The 27166-nt window shown below is 38.0% G+C and overlaps 3 protein-coding genes across 12 annotated transcripts; 1 reads left to right on the plus strand and 2 right to left on the minus strand.

The window, feature by feature from the left end:
• Positions 1–10339: 10339 nt before the first annotated feature.
• Positions 10340–14302, plus strand: LOC18025641 (tryptophan--tRNA ligase, chloroplastic/mitochondrial). The gene is made up of 15 exons (XM_006408754.2): positions 10340–10387; positions 10459–10575; positions 10658–10745; positions 11408–11449; positions 11542–11631; positions 11709–11831; positions 12131–12202; positions 12393–12505; positions 12656–12677; positions 12760–12825; positions 13196–13252; positions 13455–13501; positions 13617–13698; positions 13778–13867; positions 14045–14302. The coding sequence occupies exons 1-15, from the start codon at positions 10356–10358 to the stop codon at positions 14189–14191; spliced, it is 1188 nt and encodes a 395-aa protein (XP_006408817.1). The 5' UTR covers positions 10340–10355; the 3' UTR covers positions 14192–14302.
• Positions 14303–14757: 455 nt separating this feature from the next.
• Positions 14758–20106, minus strand: LOC18025642 (nuclear poly(A) polymerase 2). Of its 10 annotated transcripts, none has more exons than XR_002900872.1 (14): positions 19620–20105; positions 19462–19539; positions 18900–19007; positions 18638–18700; positions 18401–18562; positions 17944–18057; positions 17804–17866; positions 17389–17718; positions 17148–17312; positions 16089–17039; positions 15893–15988; positions 15530–15576; positions 15262–15419; positions 14758–15112 (listed from the first exon to the last, which is right to left on the minus strand). XR_002900872.1 is itself a non-coding variant. In XM_006408755.2 (13 exons), exons 1-13 carry the CDS (start codon positions 19743–19745, stop codon positions 15386–15388), a joined length of 2328 nt encoding a protein of 775 aa, XP_006408818.1. In that variant the 5' UTR covers positions 19746–20105; the 3' UTR covers positions 14758–15385. The 10 variants fall into 10 exon arrangements, 8 of the variants coding, with proteins under 8 accessions (XP_006408818.1, XP_006408820.1, XP_006408819.1 ...); XR_002900873.1 differs by having other exon boundaries at positions 15262–15416; positions 19620–20104; XM_006408755.2 differs by having other exon boundaries at positions 14758–15410.
• Positions 20107–26281: 6175 nt separating this feature from the next.
• LOC112089167 (ATP-dependent DNA helicase PIF1) lies at positions 26282–27166 on the minus strand. The gene has a single exon (XM_024160144.1). The coding sequence runs from the start codon at positions 27164–27166 to the stop codon at positions 26282–26284; it is 885 nt and encodes a 294-aa protein (XP_024015912.1).

The following is a 27166-nucleotide window of genomic DNA, read 5'->3' on the forward strand; positions in this document are numbered from 1 at the left end:
GGGGTTCTTTGATAACAGGGATTTTTGCATCTATTGATATCTTTATCAATAAATTTAATAATGATTTGATGTCGGCTTATGGACACATCCATATAAATGTCTCTGACTGATAGATAGTCTGAACCTATTGGGGATGCCCGCATCCAAAGGCATCAATTGTATATGATCAACTGAGTGATGGTAGAGAAAATTTAATTATATAAATAGTACCCCGCCGCAGAGATATGAAGATAATGTTAAAATTAAACCAACGTAGTCAGGTTCCGATAGGATTACAGAATTACAAAGAGGTTGAAAACCTCAAGAGTGGATAAGATTGTGTGGATAGGTAGGAAAACAGTAAAATAACACCGCCGAGGCCGGCGGAGAACAAAACCCAACGTCTATTCATTTTGCGCTGATGAACAGCAAGTTGGTTCAAGGCATCCTGAAATGCGGTTAGAGTATTCTTGTTATCGTCCTGGACAGCTTGTAGTTGGCGTTGGATGTTTTCGGTATTTTCCTGAGCCGTGGCTATATCCCGCCACTTCGCCGAAAAATCAACCTTCATATGGTCGTCGGTATAGCAGATGTAATAAAGATCCTCCGAGTGCTCCTTCTGGGTATCTTTTAGAAGTCGGACCTCCTCCGTGATTGCATGATCCCACCATTTGCAGAAGCCGCAGCCGGTCCCCTGTAGAGTACATCAGAAGTAGTCAAGGACCTTGGGGTGTCCTAAGGGGCAAAAAATAGCTTTAAAGGTCAGCTGGTCAACTTACGATGGGTATATTACAAGAGTAGAAGCGACGGCCCTGATTGGGAGGGGTATCGGACGTCTCGATAAACAAGGGTCGACCGCAGGAGCAATTAGTTGGGAATCCGACGTCAGGCACCGGGCCCCAGTCGAATTCTGGAATTTCTGGAACAGCAGATCCTTCGGAGCTCCAACTGTAACTATAAGGCATCTTAAGAATCGGACAAGATACATCTACAAGGGGTTAAAACGGAATATATAGGAAGCAAGTGATAAACAGTATTTAGGGAAGACAAATTGTAGTTAATTTTGTGGACGTAACCACCTAACACAATAATTTGATAGTATACTTTGTGGACGACGACACAACCCAACGAAGCGCATATGTGGACGTAACCACATCTCGTATGTGGTAGTGTACGAGTTATAGTAGTTTATAGTCCCCAATCGCCAAAATAAAAACATAATAGAGGTAAGCTTGTTACAACGGGGAAAAAAGAACGAAAACATTAGCGAGAGTTATTTAAAAGGTGGGTTAAGGAAATTGGAAATGTTGAGCGACAAGATCTTGGTACAGGTCCATTGCATAAGCCCTTTTTAGAGAAACAATGGATTCGTCTGAGATAACTGAACCGTCTTTGATTATGTCACCGAGCAAGTGGTTCTCCATAAGCTTTACCGCAAGCGGGCCACTGAAACCAGACGCTGTGAATTTGTAGTTACCTTTAATCCGCCCCCAGTTGAACGGGTCAACTCCGTGAGATTGGGACTGCTCCTCACGACAGAACTTCTTGACTATGTAAGGTAGCTGGTTTACGAGAGGTTCCATATAGGCAGCGGATTCCTCCTTGGTAGTGAGTTTAGGGTTTGGATCAAAGACATAGACATACCACAACTTTAAGCTGATCACCAAGCCAACCCAGTGGTTGTCTCCCCATAACATTCGGGTATAGACAAAATCAATGTCAGTGAACCAGGTTTGCCCATCCATAGATGTGAACTTTTTTATCTTATCATCCCAAACGAACAAACTTTTGTTGATGGATTTACTGAACGACCTGTATTTTGCCTGCAAAGTTGAAGCAAGACTAGGGGTAGAGAAGGTGCTTCGTTCTTCCGTAAGGGTTTGAGCATGTCGATTGGCAAGATAAGACATTAACAGTTCCATATGCTGCGTAAACGTTTTAAACGTATGAGCACATTAGGGGGATGTAACAAAAAATTGTAATTAACAACATATAATGAATGATTACCAATGGTGTTGTCCATGTGTTCTTTTCCGCAAGCGCCAAAAAGAAGTCGTTGGTAATCTCTTGTCCACATTTTAGTTTATGAGTCCTGAGGCAAATGCCGATAGGGTGTGAGCGGATGTAAGAAGCAAAGTTGATGTCGAAAGGGGGTAGGATTTAGATATACCTAAAAGGGGAAGACAAGAGTATTTCGTTGAAAGTTTGGAACTGATCATCGGTGACTGTGGGGAGAATATTTTGAGGATCCCTTGTTGGGTTGGACCCAAACAGAGCAGCCAGTTGTAGGGCAGTTGAGTCGCCGGAACGTATTGATGTATGGCTAAGAAGGACAGGCGAAGAAGACTGTTGGCCCGTTGTTAAAATAGCAACGTCCGTAACTGCAGGCTGTGGACAAGGATAGGTGGATGTAAATATTGCAGAAACAGGTTGTGGACAGGGATAGGTGGATGTTTCAAATAAGTACAAGGACAAACAGCTGATAGATTGCTGGTTAGGCTAACCTGGCTATGGAAGGATACTGCATGAGATTGGTCTAAGACCGGAGAGCCTATGGAGACGTGGCATGGGATCTGTAAATAAAAAAGAGGAGATGAGTTAACTTGGAATGGTTGTTATATTTTATATTGCAGTTTAATGCATGTAGCTTATAGTCCAAACCTGTTCGTCGAGTGGAGCAGTTGTCGAGTTGTTAAGAATACCAGGGAAGAGCGTGAGATGGCGTGGATCCTGGATTCAATTTGCAAAGAGTCAAGGCGGTTGTGCAAGTAGAGTAAGAAACAGGCGAACAGTTTTTAAAAATTACCGAGTCAGGGCCCGGAACTGATTGGTTGAAAGTGAAAGAAGCAGATCTTCGTACTTGCTGCGGTAGTGTGACGTTTATAGATGGATGAGGTTATAACTACATGTATATGACATAAATATGTAAACTGGTATGCAATGATGTGGTATACGCTTACCGTAGTTTCAAGCGCGGCATGATCATGAGCTACCGGTTGTGGACTATCGGCTGATGTTCGGTCGGTACCTACCTGCGAAGGGATGGACAAGTTATTTTCGGTTGGGTATATACTCATGGACAGGTCCAAAAGAATTAAATAGATATGTGGCCGATGTGGTATATAATTACCTTCTCTTGAGCCCCGTCATGATCAGGTCCTATCGATGGTGCAGCATCGGATGATGGTCGAACTTGGCTTTCCTGCGAAGTAATGGAGAGCTAGAATTTGATAAACAAAGGAACTGGTAACCAAAGTGAAGATCTGTGGTTATTGGCACGTGGATATGTGAGCACCCAGTAAACATGTATGCCCCCGTGTGGTCTACAATTACCTTCAGTTGAGAGGCGTCATAATCAGGTCCAGAAGTTGGGGCAGCATCAGCCGATAGTCGGGTTTGGCTTTCCTGATAAGGGATAACATATTAGATTTGGGTGGACAGAAGGACAGTAATGTAAGGAAAGAACATACTTAGTAGAGTATATGTAGACCTCTATATGGTCAAAATCAGCATAATCTTTAGGCAGTCATGTGTTAAGAGAAGCCATAACATGTGACACGGCCTCATCACTATCAATGAAACACAGTCCCTATTGTGAAAAACAGAACACATTTACCGTTTTTTCACATAGGGAATCTGTGAAGAAAAACCTGAACTAATCTGTAATGTTACCGCTAAAAAGGAAGGAAGTTCAGTTGTATTGTGTAGGGCTTCGGCGGTGTTGAGGACGGCCTATAAGCATTGCCGAGTAGTATTCCGCGTAAGACTTAAGTTAACTAGGAAATCTAGATATTGGTAGAGTAGTGTAAAGCTAATATTAAACGTGTGACTAACCTGATCGGTTAACTAAGACAGAGTAGGAAGAAGGTCATAAAAAAAAGAGGTAGTATTTAGATACCTTTGAAGAATCCCCTGGTTGGATAAGTGTTTCCGCACTATGATTAATCTGCTGTTCAAAGTGGGAGTTCATGGGCTACAAGAATCAATGGTTACGTTTGGTCAGTCTCGTAAAGCATACACGCGAATTGAGCTATGTGTAATGTTCTACCTGTGGTACAACTGTAAGAGCCAGGCCAAACGAAACATCTTGATTGAGTGCTGATTGTTGAACGATCTCCTTGTCTGTGGGTTTGTCTGAAGAAGCAATCATACGAGAATCGGCAGGCACTGACTCGCTGGTAATCTGCGTTGGTTCAGAAAGTGAGATAAGGGTAGAATATTTTAATAATAATATTAGATCTTTACCTTGTTGAGGTCGCCTGATCGAGCGTCCATGTTAGTGAGTTGACTGGAGCCGTCTGGGATGTGGTCTACGACATGCTGAACCCTGTGGATGAAACCACCCTCACCGGTCTGGTTTAAGACACCAACCTATATGCAACGGGAACAAATAAAATCTTTGATGAAGTGGATATGTTTTATAATTATGCGCCTAAGTCGCCGATAAACTGACAGTTGTATTGGCATCCGCAGTTTGGAGAGAAGTATCCTTGTTTTGGACGATCTCTAGTTGATCACCGGAGAGGTGACCAGAAGCACCAGACTGGTTGAGTGGAAGAGTCTGGAGTAATTAAAAAGGGAAAGGTTAAACTTTAGGTTTACAAGGGTCATAAAGGTATGAACGAAATGTATGGAGGAGAAGAACTAACTGGGGAGTCCACATCTCCGTCTTCGATAATAGGCTGTGAATACTGAAATAGGAGAACAGGTAAATAATATGTGTGGCTACGACTGCGTTGATATGTCGGTGTTACAATAATGGATGTAGTTACCTCGGGAATAGGACTGCGTGGTCCTGAAGTTTCTCCAATGGACTTGTTAGGCGAATCCAGAATGTGGTCTCCATCCAGACGAATAGAAGCCTTGTCGCTAGAGACGGATGGCGATTCCGTAGGGGTAGCAAGACGACGCCTTTTTGATGTTCGGACTTTGGTGGACTGTTTTTTCGGGGTTGAGCGAGTCCTTTTGGAAGAACGCTGTGAGTCGGGGTGGGAAGAGTTAACCACATAAGAGAGTTGGGCAACATGGGTAGCAAGCCAATGAAGCTGCTCAGCGGGAGAATCAGGTAAGCTGTTCATAAAATTCCTAACAAAAGAAGAAGAACCCTTGGCAATGGACTTAGGGGACGATAGAGCACACACAACTTGTTTTGTGGTTGCTTTTCCTTTCCTGCGGTTAAGGATATGTTTTTTGTGGCTCCCTCTTGTAGCCCATGGCTGATGGACAAGTATGGGGCATGAATCGTCCCCACCCGGCCAGTTTTCTTTGGAAAACACGTGATTGTCTTTGATGAGAGATAGCATGAATTTTACCTTCCTGTCAATAACCTCGTCATCCCATTCACCGGATCCGTCGGCTGGATTTGGGGGTAGTTGATTAAGTGGCATTACCACGAGCTTGAATAAAGTGAGATGTGGGTTAGTTGGAAAGTGAAAAGTCCATAAAATAAACGAGTAATTGAAATTTGGAGCGTAAATTCCAGTTAGTGGACTTACATTACAGTCATTCTCTGAATCTAGCACATCATTCAATGTTACGGCCGCGTTATTAGGAAATCCTTCAGAAGAACAATCTAATATACGGAGACGATCGGAGGGGTCGGGAAGCTTGTCTAGAAGGGCTGGAATAGCTCTGAAAGCAAGTAGTTGAAGCACGAGTGGGAATCCGTTAAGTTTAATGGATTTTTGTTGGAGCTGTTTGCAAAATAAAGAGACAGGACCATCTTTTGACTTAGGACCAGTGACCCTTGGTGGCCGCATCGACCACACTGTTTTAAGGAATGATTCTCGGCCCCATGGGAAACTAAAGAACTCTTCTAGATTGTCAACCATTCTGACATAACGAGGAGTTGGCGTATGGGTCTGGTGGTTTGCAATGAGAACACAGTCAACAATTAGGAGAAGGGCAAGTCGAATACGACGTTCGCCAGGCATTTCCTTGTCATCACGAAGCCAGCTTGCGATGTCTGCACAGGTCGTCTTGACGTCGTCACCAATCCAGCGCCTCCAGTAAATATCCGGCTCTTTGAGAATGACCTCTGAAGAGGGAGTTTCGTACCCCTCGTCGAACAACGAACAGTTGAGCCCAGTAATATCCTGAAACTCGGGCAGGGAGAAACGCAGTGGCTGACCACCAAAAACCGTCCATAGCTCATATTTCTGTTTGGTAACCAGCTGTCTGGCTATGAGGGCCTGAATAAGTTTGCATGATATTGGCGCTCTGTTTGCGGGTAAGTGAAATAGGCCGCCAAAACTGGAATTTAAAATCCGGTCTAGTTCAGGAGAATCCCGAAGAAGGTGACGGACCACGGTGAGTGTATCGGGCTTGGAATAGACATTTAACCGGCAAATTGGATACCGATCTGTTGCAAATAACCTTGGAGGGAGACGGTCGTCAGGGAGATTGAGATCTTCGTCAATAAATTTAAATAAACACCCTATTAGGAATGAATAACCACAAACGCAGTACATGACTAAGCAGGAACTTACCAGTCATTGTCGAATACCCCAAAGGAATCGGTGATGTCGGCTGGAGGGACGTAGGTTGACGTATTTAATTTAAAGTAAAACCACGAAATTGCAGACGGAGAAGAATGAGTTTAGGTGTTTTGCTAAAACTGGAAAAAGGGTAGATGTAAATCGGAGGAGTTAGGGTTTTTACTTGAGGGGCAAATGAAAAGTCTCAATAACCGACATGAAATGGGTTAGCTGAGATAGAACCGGTCAAAGTAATAATAATTACGGTTGCAGACACTACCTCGAATTTGATGCGAGTGAATAACACAACTCGTCTGCATGCGTTGGTAGCGTGTGGTTAGACTTGTACAAAGGTGCGTGTAATTATATGGATAAGGTGTGTGTGGTTAGACGGGACTTTGATTTGAAATCATGAATCGGGATGGACATTGAACATGGATAAAATCGGGATGGACATTGAACATTGATAAAATAAACAAGTTAATACGTATATGCTCAATAGACATGGACATGTACACTCAGGTCTCAACCTAACAAGCAGTATGGACATTGCCGTAGATTGTGAGGGTCTAGTAGACGAATAGACATGTACAATGCCACCTGATCCTAATATAGTGTGGACTTCATACATGGTAATGTATAGACATGTACAATGCCACCTAAGCTTAATATATATGAACATTATATGGATAAGGTGCGTGTGGTTATACGGTACTTTGATTTGAAATCATGAATCAGGATGGACATGAACATTAATCGTGTATGTCGTCAGCTATTGGCATGAATCGTAAGAACGAGTATCGGATAAGGACTCCACCTCATATGGATATGTACACTCGGATAAGGTCTCAACCTAACAAGCAGTATGGACATGGCGTCTAGTAGACGAATAGACATGTCTCAATCTCATATGGATATGGATATGTACCAGACCGGATGGAAGGACACGATAATGTTTCAATCTCATATGGATATGGATATGTACTTTTGGATACAGCATGGAAAATAACATTGACATACACTGATAGCACAGAAGTGGATTGGCCTAAACAAGTGATATGTAGATGACAGCATATTGCGAAACTAATAAGCAGTATGGACATGGCCATATTCTTCGTGTACATTGATATATGGATATGTACAATGAGCAGTATGTACATTAAAGAATATAGCTAATTGTGGAATAGTGTATGAACATAACATGTACATTGATATGTGGATCCGTCCAGTTGGTATAGCGGTTCTTTGGACTTGATGAGTGTAATTATACGGATGAGTGTATGGTTGGATAATAGTTTGAATAAGTGTTAGAGCATGGTCATGTTCGAGGTGCATGGATATGGACCATGATATGGACACCATTGTCGGTAGTGTGGATATAACCAATAATGACTAATTATATTCATGATCGGATAGAGGGACACGATAATGTCTCAATCTCATATGGATATGGATATATACATTAGCATGGAAAATAACTTTGACGATCCCTGATAGCACAGAAGTGGATGGGCCTAAACAAGTTGATATGTAGATGACAGCATATTGCGAAACTAATAAGCAGTATGGACATGGCCATATTCTGCGTGTACATTGATACATGGATATGTACTAATGAGCAGTACATACATTAAAGAATATAGCTAATTGTGGAATATTGTATGAACGTAACATGTACATTGATATGTGGATCCGTCCAGATGGGATGAAGTATCTTTGGACTTGATGAGTGTAACTATAAGGATGAGTGTATGGTTGGATAATAGTTTGGATAAGTGTTAGAGCATGGTCATGTTCGAGGTGCATGGATATGGACCATGATATGGACAACAGTGTCGGTAGTGTGGATATAACCAATATTGACTAATTATATTCATGATCGGATGGAGGGACACGATAATGTCTCAATCTCATATGGATATGGATATGTACATTTGGATACAGCATGGAAAATAACATTGACATACACTGATAGCACAGAAGTGGATGGGCCTAAACAAGTTGATATGTAGATGACAGCATATTGCGAAACTAATAAGCAGTATGGACATGGCCATATTCTTCGTGTACATTGATATATGGATATGTACAATGAGCAGTATGTACATTAAAGAATATAGCTAATTGTGGAACATGAGCGTGGTCATGTTCGAGGTGCATGGATATGGACCATGATATGGACACCATTGTCGGTAGTGTGGATATAACCAATAATGACTAATTATATTCATGATCGGATGGAGGGACACGATAATGTCTCAATCTCATATGGATATGGATATGTACATTTGGATACAGCATGGAAAATAACTTTGACGATCCCCGATAGCACAGAAGTGGATGGGCCTATACAAGTTGATATGTAGATGACAGCATATTGCGAAACTAATAAGCAGTATGGACATGGCCATATTCTGCGTGTACATTGATATATGGATATGTACAATGAGCAGTATGTACATTAAAGAATATAGCTAATTGTGGAACGTAATATGTACATTGATATGTGGGTCCGTCCAGTTGGTATAGCGTCTCTTTGGACTTGATGAGTATAATTATACGGATGAGTGTATGGTTGGATAATAGTTTAGATAAGTGTTAGAACATGGTCATGTTCGAGGTGCATGGATATGGACCATGATATGGACAACAGTGTCGGTAGTGTGGATATAACCAATAATGACTAATTATATTCATGATCGGATGGAGGGACACGATAATGTCTCAATCTCATATGGATATGGATATGTACATTTGGATACAGCATGGACATGTACAATGAGCAGTATGTAAATTAAAGAATATAGCTAATTGTGGAGTAGTGTGTGAACGCGTAACATGTACATTGATATGTGGATCCGTCCAGTTGGTATAGCGTCTCTTTGGACTTGATGAGTGTAATTATACGGATGAGTGTATGGTTGGATAATAGTTTGATATATAGATCCGTCAATTTGTGGCATAGAGTATGAGCTTAACATGTATATTGATATATGGATCCGTCCAGATGGATATCCAGTCTTTGGACTTGAGAAGTGTAAGGGGATAGGTGAATATGAGACATGGATATGCACCACTCGGATAAGGTCTCACCCTCCTATGTATATGCCCACTCGGATAAGGTCTCAACCTCATATGGATATGGATATGTGCATTCGGATACAGATGGAAAATAGCTTTGACATACACTGATAGCACAGAAGTGGATGGGCCTAAACAAGTTGATATGTACATGACAGCATATTGCGAAACTACTGAGCAGTATGGACATGGCCATTTACATTGATATATGGTTACAGCTGGAAAATAACTTTGGAATTGGGGAGTGTATCATAGACGCGACTCTGGTGGATTACATACGGTCAATGGGACTATGAGCGGCTGATAGCACAGACGTGGATGGAACTAAACGGATGGCACCCTTCCGTGGATCTTCGAAGGAGCAGGAGAAGCCATTGATGCGCGGGATGCAGGGATCGCCGAAGCAATGACCGGCGAATGAAAAGCCATTAAAGCGCGGGATGCAGGGATCGCCGAAGCAATTACCGGCGAAGGAGAAGCCATTGAAGCGCGGGATGCTAAAATACAATAAACAGGAGCACCTCTTTGCAATTAACGAACTGTTAACAATGGAGCATGCGAATTTTAAGCATTAGGGAAGATAAAGAGATTTCTCAGTATGATAATAACTTCACATACCGGTTTATTCGGTCTGGTCGAGCCGGGTATAGTCTCTGATGAGTGCAAGGATTAATTGGGCTTTTTGCATACTCCAAAACTCAAAAAGTGCTAGTAAAAACAAAAGTGTCTTACAAAGTCAAAAAGTGTCATACAGTGTAAATACTTCTCCGAGAAATTCATAAATTCATAAACCATTGCGAAAGCTCAGAGAATACAAGAATGGCGCACGCGACTCTCTCTCATTCCTCCAGGTACACTCTTCTCTTTTACTTCCTCCTCTTCAAATGATCAAATCCACCTTCTGATTCCATTTCCTCCTCAGATTCTCTCGTCTCCTATCAACCTCTAGATTCCTCAGAAAACCGAGCCCCCTTTTCGCCGGAGAAGGGTTCCGATGCTGTTGCTCCGCGGCCACCGACGACACTTCTCCTTCTCCTAGGTTCTCCATTGTGTGTACAACTTTTGATTCCATTTAAAATACATTTAGCTTAAAACTTATCATATCATTTTTCTGATTGCAGGAAACGTGTAGTGTCTGGAGTCCAACCTACAGGATCAATTCACCTTGGAAACTATCTCGGTGCAATCAAAAATTGGGTCACTCTTCAGGTTTTTCTCTCTGTTTTCCCCATTTGATAATGACTCATAAAATGTATGTAATTTCAAGTGATACTCCATTTTTCCCTTTTTTAGAGATGCCCCTTCTGTAAAAATTGTTTCTTTTCAGTTTAGTTTTGTGTAATCAAGATCACATTTACAAAAATTCATCGATTTGGATTGTTTGTTGTAAAGTTCAAGGATGCAGATTATTTATTTTATTTTTTTTAACGTCTATACTATATATATTAAGAAGAGTTTACATAGTCATGGTGTAAAGCATCAGATACAAAATGGGGTGCTAAATAATGATAAGTGTATAGAGAGTTGTTTTGTTGACCCTTCTTTGCTAATGTATCGATGCAGATTATTTATTTTGTCTAATTGATACAAAATTTGTCTTTATCATCTTTTTAGGCCTTTCTGTGTTTATATGTTTGTAATTTCAGTCGATACTCGATTTTTTACTTGTTTGAGATGCTTCTTTTTACACCCTTTTGTAAAAATTCTATTTTTGCAGAAAATTTTTTTGTAATCACAGATCACATTTACAAAAATTCATCGATTTAGATGGTTTGTTGTATAGTTCAAGGCTTTAACAAAAGGAATCATTTTTTTTTTCCTTTTTGTCTGGTTGATAGAAAATTTGCCTTTCTGTGTTTATATGTTTGCAGGATACATACGAGAACTTCTTTATTATAGTAGACCTTCATGCGGTATAAATTATCTATACCTTTCCAGAAGCTAGATTATGTAGTAATTCCTCTGTTTCTCTCTTATTATTTATATATCCCTCTTGATATGTAAGACAACAGTACCATATGACACACGACAACTAGGAAAGGCAACTAGGGATACCGCAGCGCTTTATCTAGCGTGTGGTGTAGACATTTCTAAGGTTCGTTTTCGAGTTAAAACTTACGTGAGAACAGTCAGATGTGATCTGCAGTAACCAATCAAAGAGAGACTATGTAGGCTTCGGTATTTGTGCAATCTCATGTCTGCGCTCATGTGGAGTTAAAGTGTCTTTTGAGTTCATCAACACCTATCGGTTGGCTACAGAAAATGACTCAATTCAAAGAGAAATCACGTAAGGAGGTGCGTATATGTTTGTAGTTTCTTGTTGTTCCACATTATTTAAAGGGAGATGCGCCTATATATCGAAGCTCATAACAAGTTGATATTAATAAACTGGACATGGATGTTAAAACGTAACATTTTTTCAGGTTTGTTGTTGATTTCTTAGTGTTACTAGTGAGATAACATATGCAATGTATAGGGCATACAGACAGCATACTCAACTTAGTCTTTCTTCTGCATAAACCTGAAAATAATATGTGATTGTGTACATCTAGGATTCTGTTTATTGATTTCATCTTAGTCCTTTTTTTCGGCAGGGGGGTGAGAATGCTTCTGTCTTTTTGCTAACTTATCCAGTTCTGATGGCTGCTGATATCCTCTTGTATCAGGTGATGCTCTACACGGAGAAATTAACAATCTTTTTTTAGCTATGTTCATGCAAGACTTCTTCGGCCGACCATCTATGTGATTAATTCTTTGTCCAGTTAAAGAAGTGCATGTACATACCTGCCTATTGCATCTACGATGACCGATTTGCTGAATTGCATAATCCTTATACTCTACAACATGCCTCTGCAGACTGATTTTGTCCCCGTTGGTGAGGACCAGAAGCAGCACCTAGAATTCGCCCGCAGCCTGGCACAGCGTGTGAATCATTTATATGGTGGAAGGAAGTGGAAGAAGCTTGGAGGGTATAAAACCTTGCTTTGTGTATTTAGTATATTAAGTATATTGTTCAAAATCAAGTGCTTATTATTCTATGTTATTAATTTTTCTTAATGGCTTAAAGTTCTTCATTTGTATCCCATTATCCATCTAACATTGGCAATTTTCATTTGCAGACGTGGTGGTTCGCTCTTTAAGGTGAGACTTTCCAAATGCTTTGTCTATCCCTCATTGTGTGGCTTTGAAGGTTTATCGGTTTTCATATTCATCCTGTTTGTAGATACCAGAACCACTCATACCACAAGTTGGAGCCCGAGTTATGTCTCTTACTGATGGTCTTTCCAAGGTAAAAACGTTTTCATTTGCTAATTTAAAGTTTTTTTTTGGCGTTTATTTTTCTTTCTGCATTATGGAGTTGCTAACTGTTGGTCTATTGTAAATAAATAATATTATAGAGGATATGATTAGCGTTCACATGCTATTGGAAATATATTGGTAAACCCTTTGTTTTCTTTAACATTGTATTCTGTTTCTCTTCAATTTCTAGTTAAGTTGTAAGGATTTAAACACTTCTGAGATTGCCTCCCTGAATGTGGTCCAGATAGAGTTTTTCATCTGCGGATTTCAGAGGATCCAATTTTTTAGCTTGCTTATTCAGATACTTCCGAGGAATTGCGTACTTGTTGCTGATATCTTACTGTCACGTAATCTTGTAGATGTCCAAGTCTGCACCTTCTGATCAGTCGCGGATCAATCTACTTGACTCAAAAGATGTAAGTAAAATGAACTTACCAATGTTTGTAAGGCTTAGCATTTTCTCATTGAGCATGGATATGAAACGCCTGTCACCATATTCTCCATGTGCCATATGTGCTTAAGCTCTCGTACTCTTGTAGAATTCTGTTCATTGTTGGTTGTTTGTGAAGTTCTCCTGCTATAATCCAGTGCTCATCCCTCCTTTTGAAAATTGTGTAGTTGATTGCGGATAAGATAAAACGGTGCAAGACAGACTCATTTGCAGGGTGAGTGCTCTAACATTTTTCTTGAAATGCACAAACTTTTAGGTATCTGTTATCAATTTTATTTAAAAATTGTGATATCTATATTAAAAGTTTCTGCTTCTTGTTGTTCCAACAGCCTTGAATTTGACAATGATGAGAGACCTGAATGCAACAATCTCCTCTCTATATATCAGATTGTTTTAGGCAAGACAAAAGAGGTAAGGAGAAAACAAATGATGGTTTGTTATTTACTCTTTCAACTATAATCTGGTGAACATATTTTGGAAACGGTTACAGGAAGTGATGGAGGAATGCAAAGATATGAGCTGGGGTTCATTTAAGCCTCTCCTTGCAGATGCTTTGATCGAACATCTGAATCCAATCCAGGTTTATAAATTCAGAACTTTTAATCAAATCCAATAGAGATTCCTAGGAGTTTGTATCATTTCATCTCAATCATATCATAAAAAGAAAAACTGATGTAGAGTAAAACCCTTAGCAGGGCATCTTTATTTGCATAAATCTTGATCTGATATGTGGTGGTATGTGTTTTTTCGTGTGCAGGTCCGTTATCACGAGATAATAGCGGAAACTGGATATTTGGATAAAATATTGTCAGATGGTGCAGACAGAGCCATAGATATAGCGGATGCCACAGTTCACAATTTGCGGCAAGCTATGGGATTCTATATGAGGAATAGTGCAAACTGATGTGTGGTCGGTTTTTTTTTTTGGAGTTAGATGGATAGAGTAGAGTAACATTCTTGATTCAGTAGAATTACATTGTTGATTCAGAGTAGAGTTACATTCTTGATTCTTAATTTATTTATCAACAGAGTCAATTCAATTCCTGTTCATTCTTTTTTGCACTAACTGTGATATCTCAATTTCCATCACTGCTGAATGATTTTACTGTATCCACGTAGCTTTTTGGTTTGAACAAGACTAAATCAATGTAAAGGAACTAACAAATACTAAAATACTTGTCTTCAGTTGCAGTTTGTATTTATAATATTCATCAAATAAAAACTTGTTCATCACATTTTTTTAGTCACTATTACATCATAGCCACAGATAATTGATCTAATATCAATACAGATGATGATTGATCATCACCAATTAGTGTACTATCTGACTGTCTATCATAATCATTACTTTGTTCCCAAACACAATAGGATCCAAATCTCATGCTAATGAATTTAGACCGGGCCAGTCAGGCCATAAGGTTATGGCCAAATCATTCATAGTCGCATAAACAACAGAAAGTACATTTTAGGGATTAAGAATGGGTCTTTATGAAAGAAGCGACTAGCAACTGGAAAAAAAAAAAAAAAAAAAAAAAAAGCAGGAGACATATTTATGCAGACAGAATCATATAACACACAGAATGATCCCAAATCTGAAAACATATCAAATACAGAAAACAGTCTGAAATAGCCTGTAAAGGTAGACAGATCTAATTCACTTGCCTATCACCATGGTGACCTCATTGATCCTCTTCCTAGGCAACTCTCGGACAAAAAGTATTGAACCAGCACAAGCTCCACACCTTACTTTTCCCAACTTCCTGGAGCATAGTATCGAACAGCACGGCTTTCGCATCCCAAACTCCCTCTTCCCAGAGTTTGGATACTCACCATCCCAACGAGTTACGAACAAACAAGATCATTTTCAAAGTTGTTATTTGTTTTTTTTAATTAATCTTTTATCTTATTTTTTTTTGGATTTTTCTTACTTTTTTTCTCTTTTTAAGCTTTTGGATTTTTTGGATTTAAGCTTACCAATATTGTCGAGTTCTGGAAGACGTCCAAAGCAACACTACGTGCTCTGGTTCTTCTTCTTTATTTTTGTTTCTTGATCTTTTCCTTTTTTCTGACTTCAGGTTCTCATTACGAGAGACCTAGCTCACACTATCGACTCCAAGCTCAACCTGTTGCTGCTAGAAAAAGTACCAAGAAAACCAAAACAAGAACATAAAGAGATCATGATTGGCATAAAATAGTAACAGGTTGCAAAATACATGCCTCATCAATGGACAAAGATTCTGACCTAGCACCTTCTTCCGGTCTCCCCATCCCGCTGAGCAAAGGATTTGACTAAGACACAGTAAAAAATGACAAGCAAAGATAGAAGTCAGAAGTGATCTGAAGGAAAGAGAAAAAGCATCTAGATAAACACATTATTGCAATGCAAATCTGGTGCAGATTAAGCGATTCTCAGGAAACATTTCTTGATTCTAACAATAAAGCACAAGATCACCCTTCAACATGTCATGCAGTGGGTGTGACACTCACAAACTATAAGTATAAATCGTTAAAATCATAAATAACAAGTCACAAACCAGCTACCAAACGCGAAAATCCTACAGAAGAATAAGCCTTTTGCAAAATGACATAAGTTAGAATAGAAAACCTGAAGTTCTTCCGACAAGCCACTTTTGAACAATCCATCTGAATGCAAGTTTTTATGTTCCACAGATGGATCCAAACTTGCACCAGTAAAAAAACCCTGTAACAAGCCATGATTACTATGTCCAGTACGATCAAGACATTTTTTTGCAATTGTTTTACGGGTCTTATACAATCATCATCGAACAGGAAAAACTCACCTCATGATCCAGGTTCTGCCCACAGTATCCATTACGCAAAGCACCATCAGCAATTTTTCCCGACCTGGATTCCCTCTCAACTTCATCAACATTCTCTTTCAGATTTAGTCGCCTTGGAAGATGTGGCGTGTCATCATTGATGGCTTCAGAGCACATATTACGACCTTCATCTTCATTATGCCCACCTTCACATGCTACCACAGCACTAGGGTCCGGTCTCACATGCTTTTCTACAGGCTCAGCCAGGTCATGACAACCTTGGACAAGAGCCCTACTATCTACTTCCAGGGTTTGCTCGTTACCAGAGTTATGCTCTCTCTGAGAAACTTCTATGATTTCAGTGCTTTTCCTAATAAATCTTTCAGCCTCGACTTCGACATTAGGAGTGGTGCAATCAAGATCAGTAGTTACTAAGCATTCGGCTCTAGGACCTGACTCAATGCCAATCGGAGGAGTCTCACCAGTTGTGATAGCACTACTATCAGGATAAACTGCATCTAGACTATGTGGACTAAGAGATGCACGCTTCTCAGGTTTCTCTGGCCTCGTATCTATCATTTCATTGTCGTTTTTCCTCTTCGCATGTCTCTCAACATAAGCGGACACTGAACCAACACCCTCCTCACCAGGCTCTCGGGATTGTTGATTCTGGTGCCTGGATTGCCGAGGCCTCTTATATCCGTTTGGAAAAACAAAAGGTGGAAGCTGCCGTCTACGAACATGAGAGACATACACATCCATCCCAGGCCTCCAAAACATATACATGTTTACCTCTTGCCTGAACTCATCTACTGTTCCACGTATATCAAATTGTTGACATTCTTGGCCACCAACTCCTTCTGCCCTCTGCAAGCCCATGAAAAATGCACAATGCCGAAACTGCTTGGAAGTGTCCACATACTCATTTGGTTGAGGATGGCACATTAACATCCCATTTGTGTCTCGTTCTATCTGCATTATCGGATTAAGAAAGAGGAGAATAAAAACCCTTCAATCACTGTTTTTTCTACCAATAAAACTTGGAGAACATCAAATAAAAAGAGGAGAAGGCTATCTTACCTTCAAAGTCAGCTGCCTGAACCGTGACTCCACCCAACCCTTCCAAGCCAATAGATCTTCTGCATCTACTGCTAATACATCAACCTGAAGGTAATTTTTATATGCCTCGAAGAACATATATTGTTCGAATAAGGAACTCCAGTGTTGTTTATTTAACTCAATCTCCTGCATACAAAACTTACTTAGTAACAGGATCCTGCGTAAACTATTCATAAAAAATTCGGGTGTTTTGCTCCCTAACCTGACAGATCTTGTTACCATACTGGAATTGCTCAGTCATAACACGAAGAGTGCTTTGAGAGACATTGTAACTAGAATTCATGCACGGGTATGCAGGTGTTATTATTGGCATAAGATGATAGCGGTCACGGTGATTTTTCCTTGGGTCCCAGACAGGTATTCCAAGCTCATTCTCTTCTATTGCACAAAGCATGACTGGGTTCGGCCAGCGCCACTGTGTATATACTCTAAAAAATCGAGAAACCAACATACTAGGAATAGCATTTGGATAAAGCTGGCACAGCCGTGCAACCAGAAGTGCCCAGTTTACCCCACCAAGAAATCCAGTAACCTGCTCAATTTGAGATGACAAGAGCTTGACAGTTTTGTCAAAAAAAAAATGTAATATACTAATACCCAGAGAGACACCACCTTACATTTGAATAGACCCCACGCTTCTTAGCCCAGTACTTCATGCATCTTAGTGTTGTCCGGAAGTGCTAGATTTGCACATAACGTCAGAGATGGTTTACAGGATTCCTTAGTCTATTATGAAAAAAAAACTGGCATTGTTTACCTCGAAATTTGGAACGAGTTTAAGAATCTGATCAGCAACCCTACAACCATTAAGACTGCGGACAGTTTGCTCATCCACATCGCACAGCACAGAAGAGTTGGAGATATCCAGATCCTATCAAAAATTCAAACCAGAACAACAAGGGATCTGACTGAGCAAGAATTTATGAATTTTGGCTAGAACTCAGCTCAGTACATATATATATATATATAGTCCTACTCTTCCTCCAAGGGCTTGAGATGTCAACGAAATTGTTGGCCTTAGTGAACACAGATATGTGGGACTGCCGTTTTTTAGCACCATATATATATAAGCACCCTTGGAGGAAGAGTAGGACTCTCTTAACGTGACCATCAACATGTAATACAAGCACCAAACCAACTCCAAGATAACATAAAGGTGTCTCTAATCACAACAATGTTTCAGCCGAAACTGAAACTGGCTATATTGATATTACCTGTGGCACAACTAGAAGTGATATGCTAGCATACAGAAGATCAATAGATATTCCTTGGAACTTAAACTTCATGACTGGGACATGAGCATCAGTAACAGGTTGAAGCTCAGTCACTTCTTCCATCTCAGCCAATATATCACGCAAGATGATGAAGAAATCCTCCTGTTAAAATAACCTGTTAGGAACTCAAACTATATGCCAGACCTTTACATCGGTAAGACGTGATTCAAGAGTCACCTCTCGGTTAACATAAGATGGGCCAACACACAGTGTATCAATATCAGCCCCAGGTCCGTGTACCTGCAAGTCAACAAAATCAAGCTTTTTTACCCTCGCATACTAGTAAAGTAGAGACATATACAATGCTCTCTTGACTAGAGTGATGGTTCAAGGATATTTACAAGGGTCAATGAGAAAGTATATGATCCCAGTAAACCATAACCTATAGCCGCACAGAATACAATCAGTTGAACTTAAACTTTAAACTTAAAGCACTTACTCCAAGGCGGTAAGATCCAAAAGTGAATATGACAGCATTTGCGTCCTCCACCATCTGATCTGTATACCCCCTCTGACGAGTTAAGTGTTTCACCCAGTGTTTTACGATCTATACAAGAAGTTTGAGAAAGCAGACATATTAGAATTAGCAATAGAAACAAATCTGGACCATAGTATGAAGGCACAGTAAGAAAACATATGTTAAGAGCTTAAAACAGCAAACTAAGTAAAAAAGACAGCGAAAAGTGATTCAAAGTTACACATCACCCCTCAAACAACAGATCTCAAACTTCACAAACATGAACAATCTCTGAAAGTATAAGGAAATTCTTGGGCCTATTTTACATCCAAACAGAAAGCAGCTAACCCCAAAATCTACATCCCAGTAAACTAGAGTATATATCAAACCAAGGATTAGCTCCTACAAGTAAAGTAATCAAAGTTAACATAGCCATTCAGATGAGCCAATAGACATAGAAGCTGCAATATATATTTTACCATCTGCAAATATTAAGCATAATTAAGTCTTAGCAATTATCAACATGAAACACACGCTTATTCACCTGATCCATGCGCCCAAGAACTTCCTCTCTCCGCATTGTTTCTTCATTGCTCTCGTAGAGACCCTCATCAACGAGAAACTTAGGACAATTCAAAAAAAAAAACAAATTCAGCAGAAACGTGTGTCAAAATCGAAGCAAAAATTTCAACAAAAGCTTACCTTCTCCAGCTCCAAATTACGCTTCAAATCAGCCGCTGAAGGGCCAGTAACAGAAAGCGGCTTCGTAATTCCATAGCTCTTAAGAGCTTTAACCGGTGGCTCCTCCGACCGTTGAGTACCCACCATTGAAACAACACACGAAAACCCTAAAGCGATCTACCAGATAAAATATATATATATATATATATATATATCTGTAGATAGATTAGCTATTTGACGCGACTCGAGATCGGATCAAACACATCGATCATGATAATTTACGGAATCTAATAGGAAAGGGAGTCGTATTGCGGGAATTGCGGAAAGGAAAGAGGAGCCGAAAGAAGAAGGGGAAAAGTGAGAGAAGCGAGAGAAAGTCTCTGAAACGAAATCGGAAACCCTAAATCGATGGATATGGAAAGCGACTTCAATTTCAAAGAGAAGTCAAAGGAAAAGGACGAGGAGGTTATAAATCAATTTGACTGGTTCAAAGGAGGGAGAGATGGAGAAGCAAAAGGGGGACACGAAGGGAAAGGAGAGACGTAAATTCGTGAAGATATATATTAGGTGAAGAAAAGAAAGAAAAAAAAACTAATCATAAGTTTTAAAGATATATATTAGGTGAAATAAAAAAGATAATCAAATTTGATAAACATGTTTTCTTTCTCCATTAATTAAGAATTATATTATTGAAACTTCTAGAATACTATTACATAGGTCCGAAAAAATAGAATATTTTTAGATCAATGCAGGTATTTGTGTTGCCCCTTTCAAAAAGTCGTCCAAATCGGCCAACGGCAGCAAGGAACCATCGGGATTATGCTCCAATGGTCAAAAAATCGAGAATTATAAAATGGGTTTGAAGTTGGATTTTTGGGCCGAGATTGGATTTGCCGCAGAAGAAGATTCTCCGAGACTGGTAAAATGGGGCTAGCGCGACCTCTAGAGCTGTAATGGTTGATCTATAAAGTCAAATCTTCGATTTTTTTTTGTTTTTTTCGTGAGGCTACAAAATATATCTTTATTAAATTAGAGATATCTAGAGATCTAACCGTTGGATTGCGTCTAATCTAATTACATTAGAAATTTAGTTGTCTCCTCTATATTATTTCTATATTTAGTTTTGATCTAAGAAAATCTTTATTGGAAATAAAACTTCTGACAGTCCAAAATTGGCCAAAAATGAATCTTTCTCCAGTTTGCATTGTTTTATCTAAATAATTTGAAAAAAATTTTGAAGATAAAAATATTAAAAAACCATGATAAAAACACTTAAAACTAAATAAAACATTTGAAATTGTAATAGAAATTCTTAATAAAAATGAGTTAAACTACGGTGTTATCAGCATGTCAACTGAAAAACAATTACATAATAAGGCACTTTTTGAGTTTAGAATAACATAAAAAGGCACTTTGTGCTATTGAGGTACTTTCAACATACAAGCTGACATTTTTACCCTCTATGATATTTGACGACAGTTTCTTTATTTTTTTATATTTTGCAGTAAAAAACTATATCCTCCATGGCTTTCTCTTTATGCAGTAAGAACGAAAAACCCAGAAATTAAAATTTCTAATTCCAGAGTAAGATGAGTATAAATCAAAGCTGACTTTCTAGAGATCTCAAATTCTCCAACACAGGTATCAAAATAACGTGAGGATATGGAGGGATAATGGCTGTTGGAGATGGAATTCGTGACCAAATTTGTTATCATATCTTTTGAAGAAACCAGTTTGAGCGGATATAAATTTGAGATTTGGGTGCCTTAGATTTTTCCTCCCACACTTTCACCAGTTTACAATTGATTGTCAATTTGGACACCTAGATCTAATACCAAGGGTTGGTCGGAATTACAGAACCTGAAGAAAAGAATCGATTTCAAGAACCTACGACTCCATCCAAATCAATTTTTTTCTTCTAAACTTAAGCTGTATCCACGAGACATCTGTCCACCAACGAATATTAATTTTTGACTATTATATCGTATCCACCAACAAATGTATCATATCCACTTATATATTTGAATCACATCTATATGTATCAAATCTGTGTCCACATGTATCAAATCCATGTTATAAAACATATATGCAATGATCGAAACCATGTGTATCCACTAGTATAGTATCCATGTTGTGAGCGTCTATAGTATCTAATTGTGATTTTTGCATTGTATCCACCTGCTACATATCCTTCTATAGCGCTAGCATTTGTTATCCACATGTATTGTATTCATCTTTCAAGTTTCTATATTATATCCACATATAGCGTATCCATTTATAGTATATGGTATCCACCCAAAGTTGTATTCATCTGTAGCCGTTGTATTGATCCCTATGTTTTTTATTTGTTCTGTTTTTATAGATTCATAGTCAAATAAGATTTCAAAATTTGTTGGAGACGATAAAATTTTAACAAAATTAATTTAGATCTCAGAAAGGACGGCTCCACCATTGTAAACATGAGACAAGCAATCAAGGGAATATGAAGAATAAAAAGAAGAAAAAAATGTTTGCACTAAAAATTCATTTGGTCGTGTCCATGGAGATAGTATCCACTAGTCTCCTAAACAAATAGATATTGTCCATATAGTCAAATTATCGTCACCATTATATAGGATAGACCACCCAAAATCCTGCTAATCAAAACGAAGGATTCAATCATTTAAAAAGTCAAGCAATTACAGAGTCCAATTAAGGTCTGAACTAGATTCTTCCTGAAACTATTAACAATACCTGGGAACAGCATCAATTGTTGAGTAAGACGAAGCTGCCAAGATGATTTTTTGTTATGCAACAACCTCTGTCAAACGACCTCCACCGAACGAAGAGTTTCTGAAATTAAAAACACAACCTGAACTCCTGCTCAGATGGGACAGTTATACGATCCACTTATCTTACTTTTCTTCGATTCGAAAATTTGAACTCTCGTCCATGAGTTTTGATCGTCTATGGCGTTTCCGAAATTTTGGGAACAGAGAGCGGTGAAAATAAAAATGATGGGAAAATTGTTATGCGATATATTAATGAGGGGAATTGTTGTACTTACACACAGAAAAAAAATGGATAAAGTACCTTAATAGCAAGAAGTGTCTTTTTTAGTAAAGAAAGTAAAGAAATTGCCTTTTATTGTAATTCAACTCTGTCAACTAATGTTCTCATTTTCCAAAATCGAGCAATTTAGGGTGAATTGCATAAATATTATGTCTGAACCCAAAAAAAATAGCCAAAATATATATATTATAGAATAGCAGAAAAAAATAACAATAGTAAATTGTCCATAAGATGAGAAATTGTCGAAAAAGCCCCTTGCACATGGTTCTACAAAATCCGCAACATCTTTTTTTTTTGTTATTAAAAACAAAACAGATAACTATTTTTCTCTCTCTTTAACAAACCACATGATTAATTTATAATTACGATAACTTTAAATCACTAGATGTAACGGTTAGTTGTAATTGTCTTATCATAAACAATGTATATGTATTCATTAGTAAAAACGCCATTGCAACAAAAAGTCAATTACATTCACACACCTATACAATAATAATCGCACAAATTATTAACTATTCATTTAGTAAACACCACTGGATCTAAGATTCAATTATATTTATAAACATGTATAAGAATTATTTCACGAATTTATCACCAAATCACTAACATTAAGTTCTGGAATAAACAATTACAGTCTATGACTACACATACAGTTAATCACCAAAAAATAGTGAATTATGTCTGACAAACGATAAACATATAAAAAGTTTTTTTGGCATCATTTAAGCACTATAGTTATATAAGTACTCGAGTAGGCGACTCCTGATGAAATAATCGTCTAAATATAAATGACTAATTCATCACTAATAATAAACATATAAAAAAAATTGAAGCATTAAAGCACCATAGTTATGTAGGTACTCGAGTAAGTGACTACTAACGAAATAGTCGTATAAATGTAGACGACTAATTCATCATCAAATCAGTAACGGTATACACATAAGAACAAATATTTAAGGATTAAAACACTATAGTTATGCATGTGCTCAAGTAGGTGACTACTATGTAGGCTAATAATTCTTTATCAAATCACTAACATTAAGATTAAAGCATTGAAGAAATTTTTTGAAGCATTAAAACATTAGAGCACCATAGTTATGTAGGTATTCGAGTAGGTGACTACTGATGAAATAATCGTCTAAATGTAGACGGTTAATTCAGTATCAAATCACTAATTAATGATCATAGGAAACAAAATTGAAGCATTAAAACACTAAAGCTCTATGTAGGTACTCAAGTAGTTGATTATTGACGAGATTGTTAATTAAATGTATATGACTATTTCATAATCAATCAATAACATAACTTTTAGCGTATAAAAAATTTGAGTATGTGGTTGTAGATGTATATAGTCGACAAAAAATAGATGGATTATGTACGACAAACAAGAAACATATAAAGGAAAATGTAAGCATGAAAGCATCATGGTTTATGTTAGGTAATTCAGTAGATGACTATTAAAATTAACCATCTCGTATACCCACTAAAAATATGGTACATGAAATTAGTCGAGTAATAAATACAGATCTAGATAATCACTAACCCTAAATGGGTTTTTAACACCTATGATAGCATAATTCATGAAATAGTCAACCGCTATATTATTTTAATCCATTACAAGTTTACAACTGTATTATCTTAATGACTAGTGGATTGTCCGTGCTACGCGCAGATTTTCACTTTATTTTTGTATTGTATTTTATTTTTTAATATTGTATATTTTTTTTTTTTTTGTTTAATTGTTTAATTTAAAGCTGCTGAGAATTTTGTTTTATTAAAACAATGTTTGTCTACATATTGGACAATTTGGGACTGTTAATAGCCATTGTACAATACATTGATGATGATAAATATGTTTACATGGTAGTGAGTTCACATCTTGTCTCCCAACAAACCTTTGCAAGCAGATCGGACAGTCTTCGTTTTCTTCTTCTTCTGTTGGCATCCTTGTTGACATCTCAAGTTCGGCGATGTGTAAGTCTACGTCAATTCTGTTTGTGGCATGTGAGTTAAAATGTGTAACTGTGAAGTAAATATCCATGTCTATACCTCTTGTATTTCCTGTTGTTGTCATGACCGAGAAAACGAACTGGCAAAACGTTTGTGTGACTGGTCGCATCGGCCTCCGCTATGTGATGGTATGTTAGTAGGAATTCAATGTTTCTCATTATTGTCGGTGTGAGCTGGCCATGGTTGTTGGTGATGCATGGCATTAGCATATGAATGTCTCGTTGGTTTGTGTATGGCCTTTTGATTGTAAGGTTTATGTTTGTGGTTGTAGTTGTAGAAGATGGGCGAGTTTGGTAAGAGAATGAGTGGGTTATTTCTGTGTTGCTTCCCATTTTTGTTGAGTGTAATGGATTGAAGTTGTTTTGTGTTTTGTTTGATTTTATAATTTTTCGTAGGAAGCAGATGTAGTGGGTTTAATTATTTGTAGTGAATGCATTCATGTAACAGCTATAGAATCATTAAGTGTACTCAGAGAATGGTAAGCGTCTTCTTAGTTTGTGTTATTCTATTTTGTTATTTTTTTGTTAATTTGCTGCATGTTGGTGGCTTTGTTTGTCGTTTACAATTCACATTTTTAATTGTGGATCAGTTTAAGAGCAATTAAGTATTACTTATTTGTTTGTGTGATGTTGGAAATTAAGTTTGTTCAGTTTTGGTTAAATATTTATTGTTCGTGTGATCGTGTCTATAAGCTTTTAATTTTGTTTTTATTATTATTGTTTTGTGTTCATTGGTATCAGTTGTTTTCCTGTTTGTGTGTTTTTATTTTAATTTATTTGTCTAAAGACATTTAGGAGATTACAGAGCTAATCAGCGGAATTATTTATTTTTCAGACCTCATCGTATGTGTCTCTACCTATATGCTTTGATGTCTTAAATTCACATTTGTAACAGCAGTTCAGATTTTGTGGTTATTGTATTTAACTTTCCTCCTTTATTATCAAATATATTTTTAATATTTTTTAAATTGGTCAATAATTTAGAATTTACTGAGTTTGATTGACATCTGGCATTTTTTGTGTGTTGTTGAAACTCTGGCTGTTACTTGATTCGCAAGACATTAGTATATTTTATTTGTATGGTGTGTTTTTACGAACATGACTTTCACAAACAAATGTGGGGAGAGTTTTTGTTAAAAAAAAATCTTGTAAATTATAGTATTGTGTTGCCTGAAAATGCATAAATAAGAACACTTTTAGTCTTTCAAAAAGAATAAACACTCTCTTTATTGTGCAACTATAATGACTCTGAGATGCTGCATCATTGTGTTTGGGACTGTCGTACTCAACCCTGCTCTTCAAGCTGTCCGATTATAAGATCTTTTTTGTTCTTCGGATTGTTGTACCTTACAAAATAATAGAATAATGTTTTCTGTATGGTGAGAAGATTATTGTGTCGAAAGGTTTTTTAATGATTAGCTGTTGTAATTTATTTTATTTATTTTTTCTAAGGAAAACATTAATAGCAAATCTTAAGATTACATGTAGATGCTGGTGAAGTGATGTTCCTCTAGTATAGTATTATTTGTTGATCTGTATAATGTAGATAGTAGGACGTTATTTTTCATTGTAGGACATATTTTGCATAGATATAAATATATTGTTATTTAATAAATACTGACCTTAGTAATTAGGAATATTTTGGAAAACTTCCTTGTAAACAATGTTTCGCACTCCTTTGTCTGTTTCTTCGTCGTCTTGTAAAATGCTTAAACCGTCTGGAGATTTTACCCTTGAGAGAGCTACGTAGAGTTGGCCGTGACTGAAAACCGGCTTAGGTAAATACAATACCACTGATTTTAAGCTTTGCCCTTGACTTTTATTAATAGTCATAGCATAGCATACTCTTATAGGGAATTGTCGTCTTTTTAGAGTGAAGGGATGATCTTCTAGTGCTGGAGACAGTATAATCCTTGGTAGTACTGTTACCTTGTTACCGGCATGTGTACCTGTGACTATTTTTCCTTCTATCACTCGTTCTCCCATTTGAGTAACAATTAGTCTTGTACCATTGCATAAACCCTCTTTTTGGTTGATGTTTCGTAAAAGCATTATGGAGACTCCAATTTTTAAGCTTAGTTTATGCTTGGGCAAGCCTGGATACTCCATGGAGTTTAAATACTCTGGAGGATATAAGGCTTCATAATCGGGCCTTTTTGTATCTGCCTCTGCTATGCTGTCGTAGCTTGAATATTCCTTCAACTTTCCTGGAACTTGTGATAACATGTATGCATTGATCTCATCCACTGTTTCATTGCGTGGGGTAAGAATAGCTCGTTCCGTTAAGTAATCAAAATTGGTCTGGGATTCACTGTTGAACATGTATGCCGTCTTCGTGATTTGTTCTAGTGAATTTCCAGATGGCTGCATAAGCAATCGTTTGTCAATGACTATGACTTCTCCATCATCATTCTTATCCTCACTATTTGATTGGCATTTTGGTGCAGCTCCATCCCCAACACTTAGAAGCCATGATGCAAAACTCGTTTCTGATGCCTGTAGCCTCAT

Source organism: Eutrema salsugineum, unplaced genomic scaffold (genome assembly GCF_000478725.1).
Source record: "Eutrema salsugineum unplaced genomic scaffold, Eutsalg1_0 scaffold_12, whole genome shotgun sequence".
Lineage (NCBI taxonomy): Eukaryota > Viridiplantae > Streptophyta > Magnoliopsida > Brassicales > Brassicaceae > Eutrema > Eutrema salsugineum.

What these genes read in the sequence shown, in the direction of transcription:
- LOC18025641 (XM_006408754.2), top strand. Translation starts at nt 10,356, where the DNA reads ATGGCGCACGCGACTCTCTCTCATTCCTCCAG. An exon ending in GTGGTGGTTCGCTCTTTAAG is followed by an intron (nt 12,678 to 12,759) that starts GTGAGACTTTCC and finishes TCCTGTTTGTAG; the next exon opens with ATACCAGAACCACTCATACC. An exon ending in TTTTAGGCAAGACAAAAGAG is followed by an intron (nt 13,699 to 13,777) that starts GTAAGGAGAAAA and finishes AAACGGTTACAG; the next exon opens with GAAGTGATGGAGGAATGCAA.
- LOC18025642 (XM_006408758.2), bottom strand. Translation starts at nt 19,745, where the DNA reads ATGGTGGGTACTCAACGGTCGGAGGAGCCACCGGTTAAAGCTCTTAAG. An exon ending in GTAATTTGGAGCTGGAGAAG is followed by an intron (nt 19,540 to 19,619) that starts GTAAGCTTTTGT and finishes AATTGTCCTAAG; the next exon opens with TTTCTCGTTGATGAGGGTCT. An exon ending in ATGGTAACAAGATCTGTCAG is followed by an intron (nt 17,313 to 17,388) that starts GTTAGGGAGCAA and finishes TTTTGTATGCAG; the next exon opens with GAGATTGAGTTAAATAAACA.
- LOC112089167 (XM_024160144.1), bottom strand. Translation starts at nt 27,166, where the DNA reads ATGAGGCTACAGGCATCAGAAACGAGTTTTGCATCATGGCTTCTAAGT.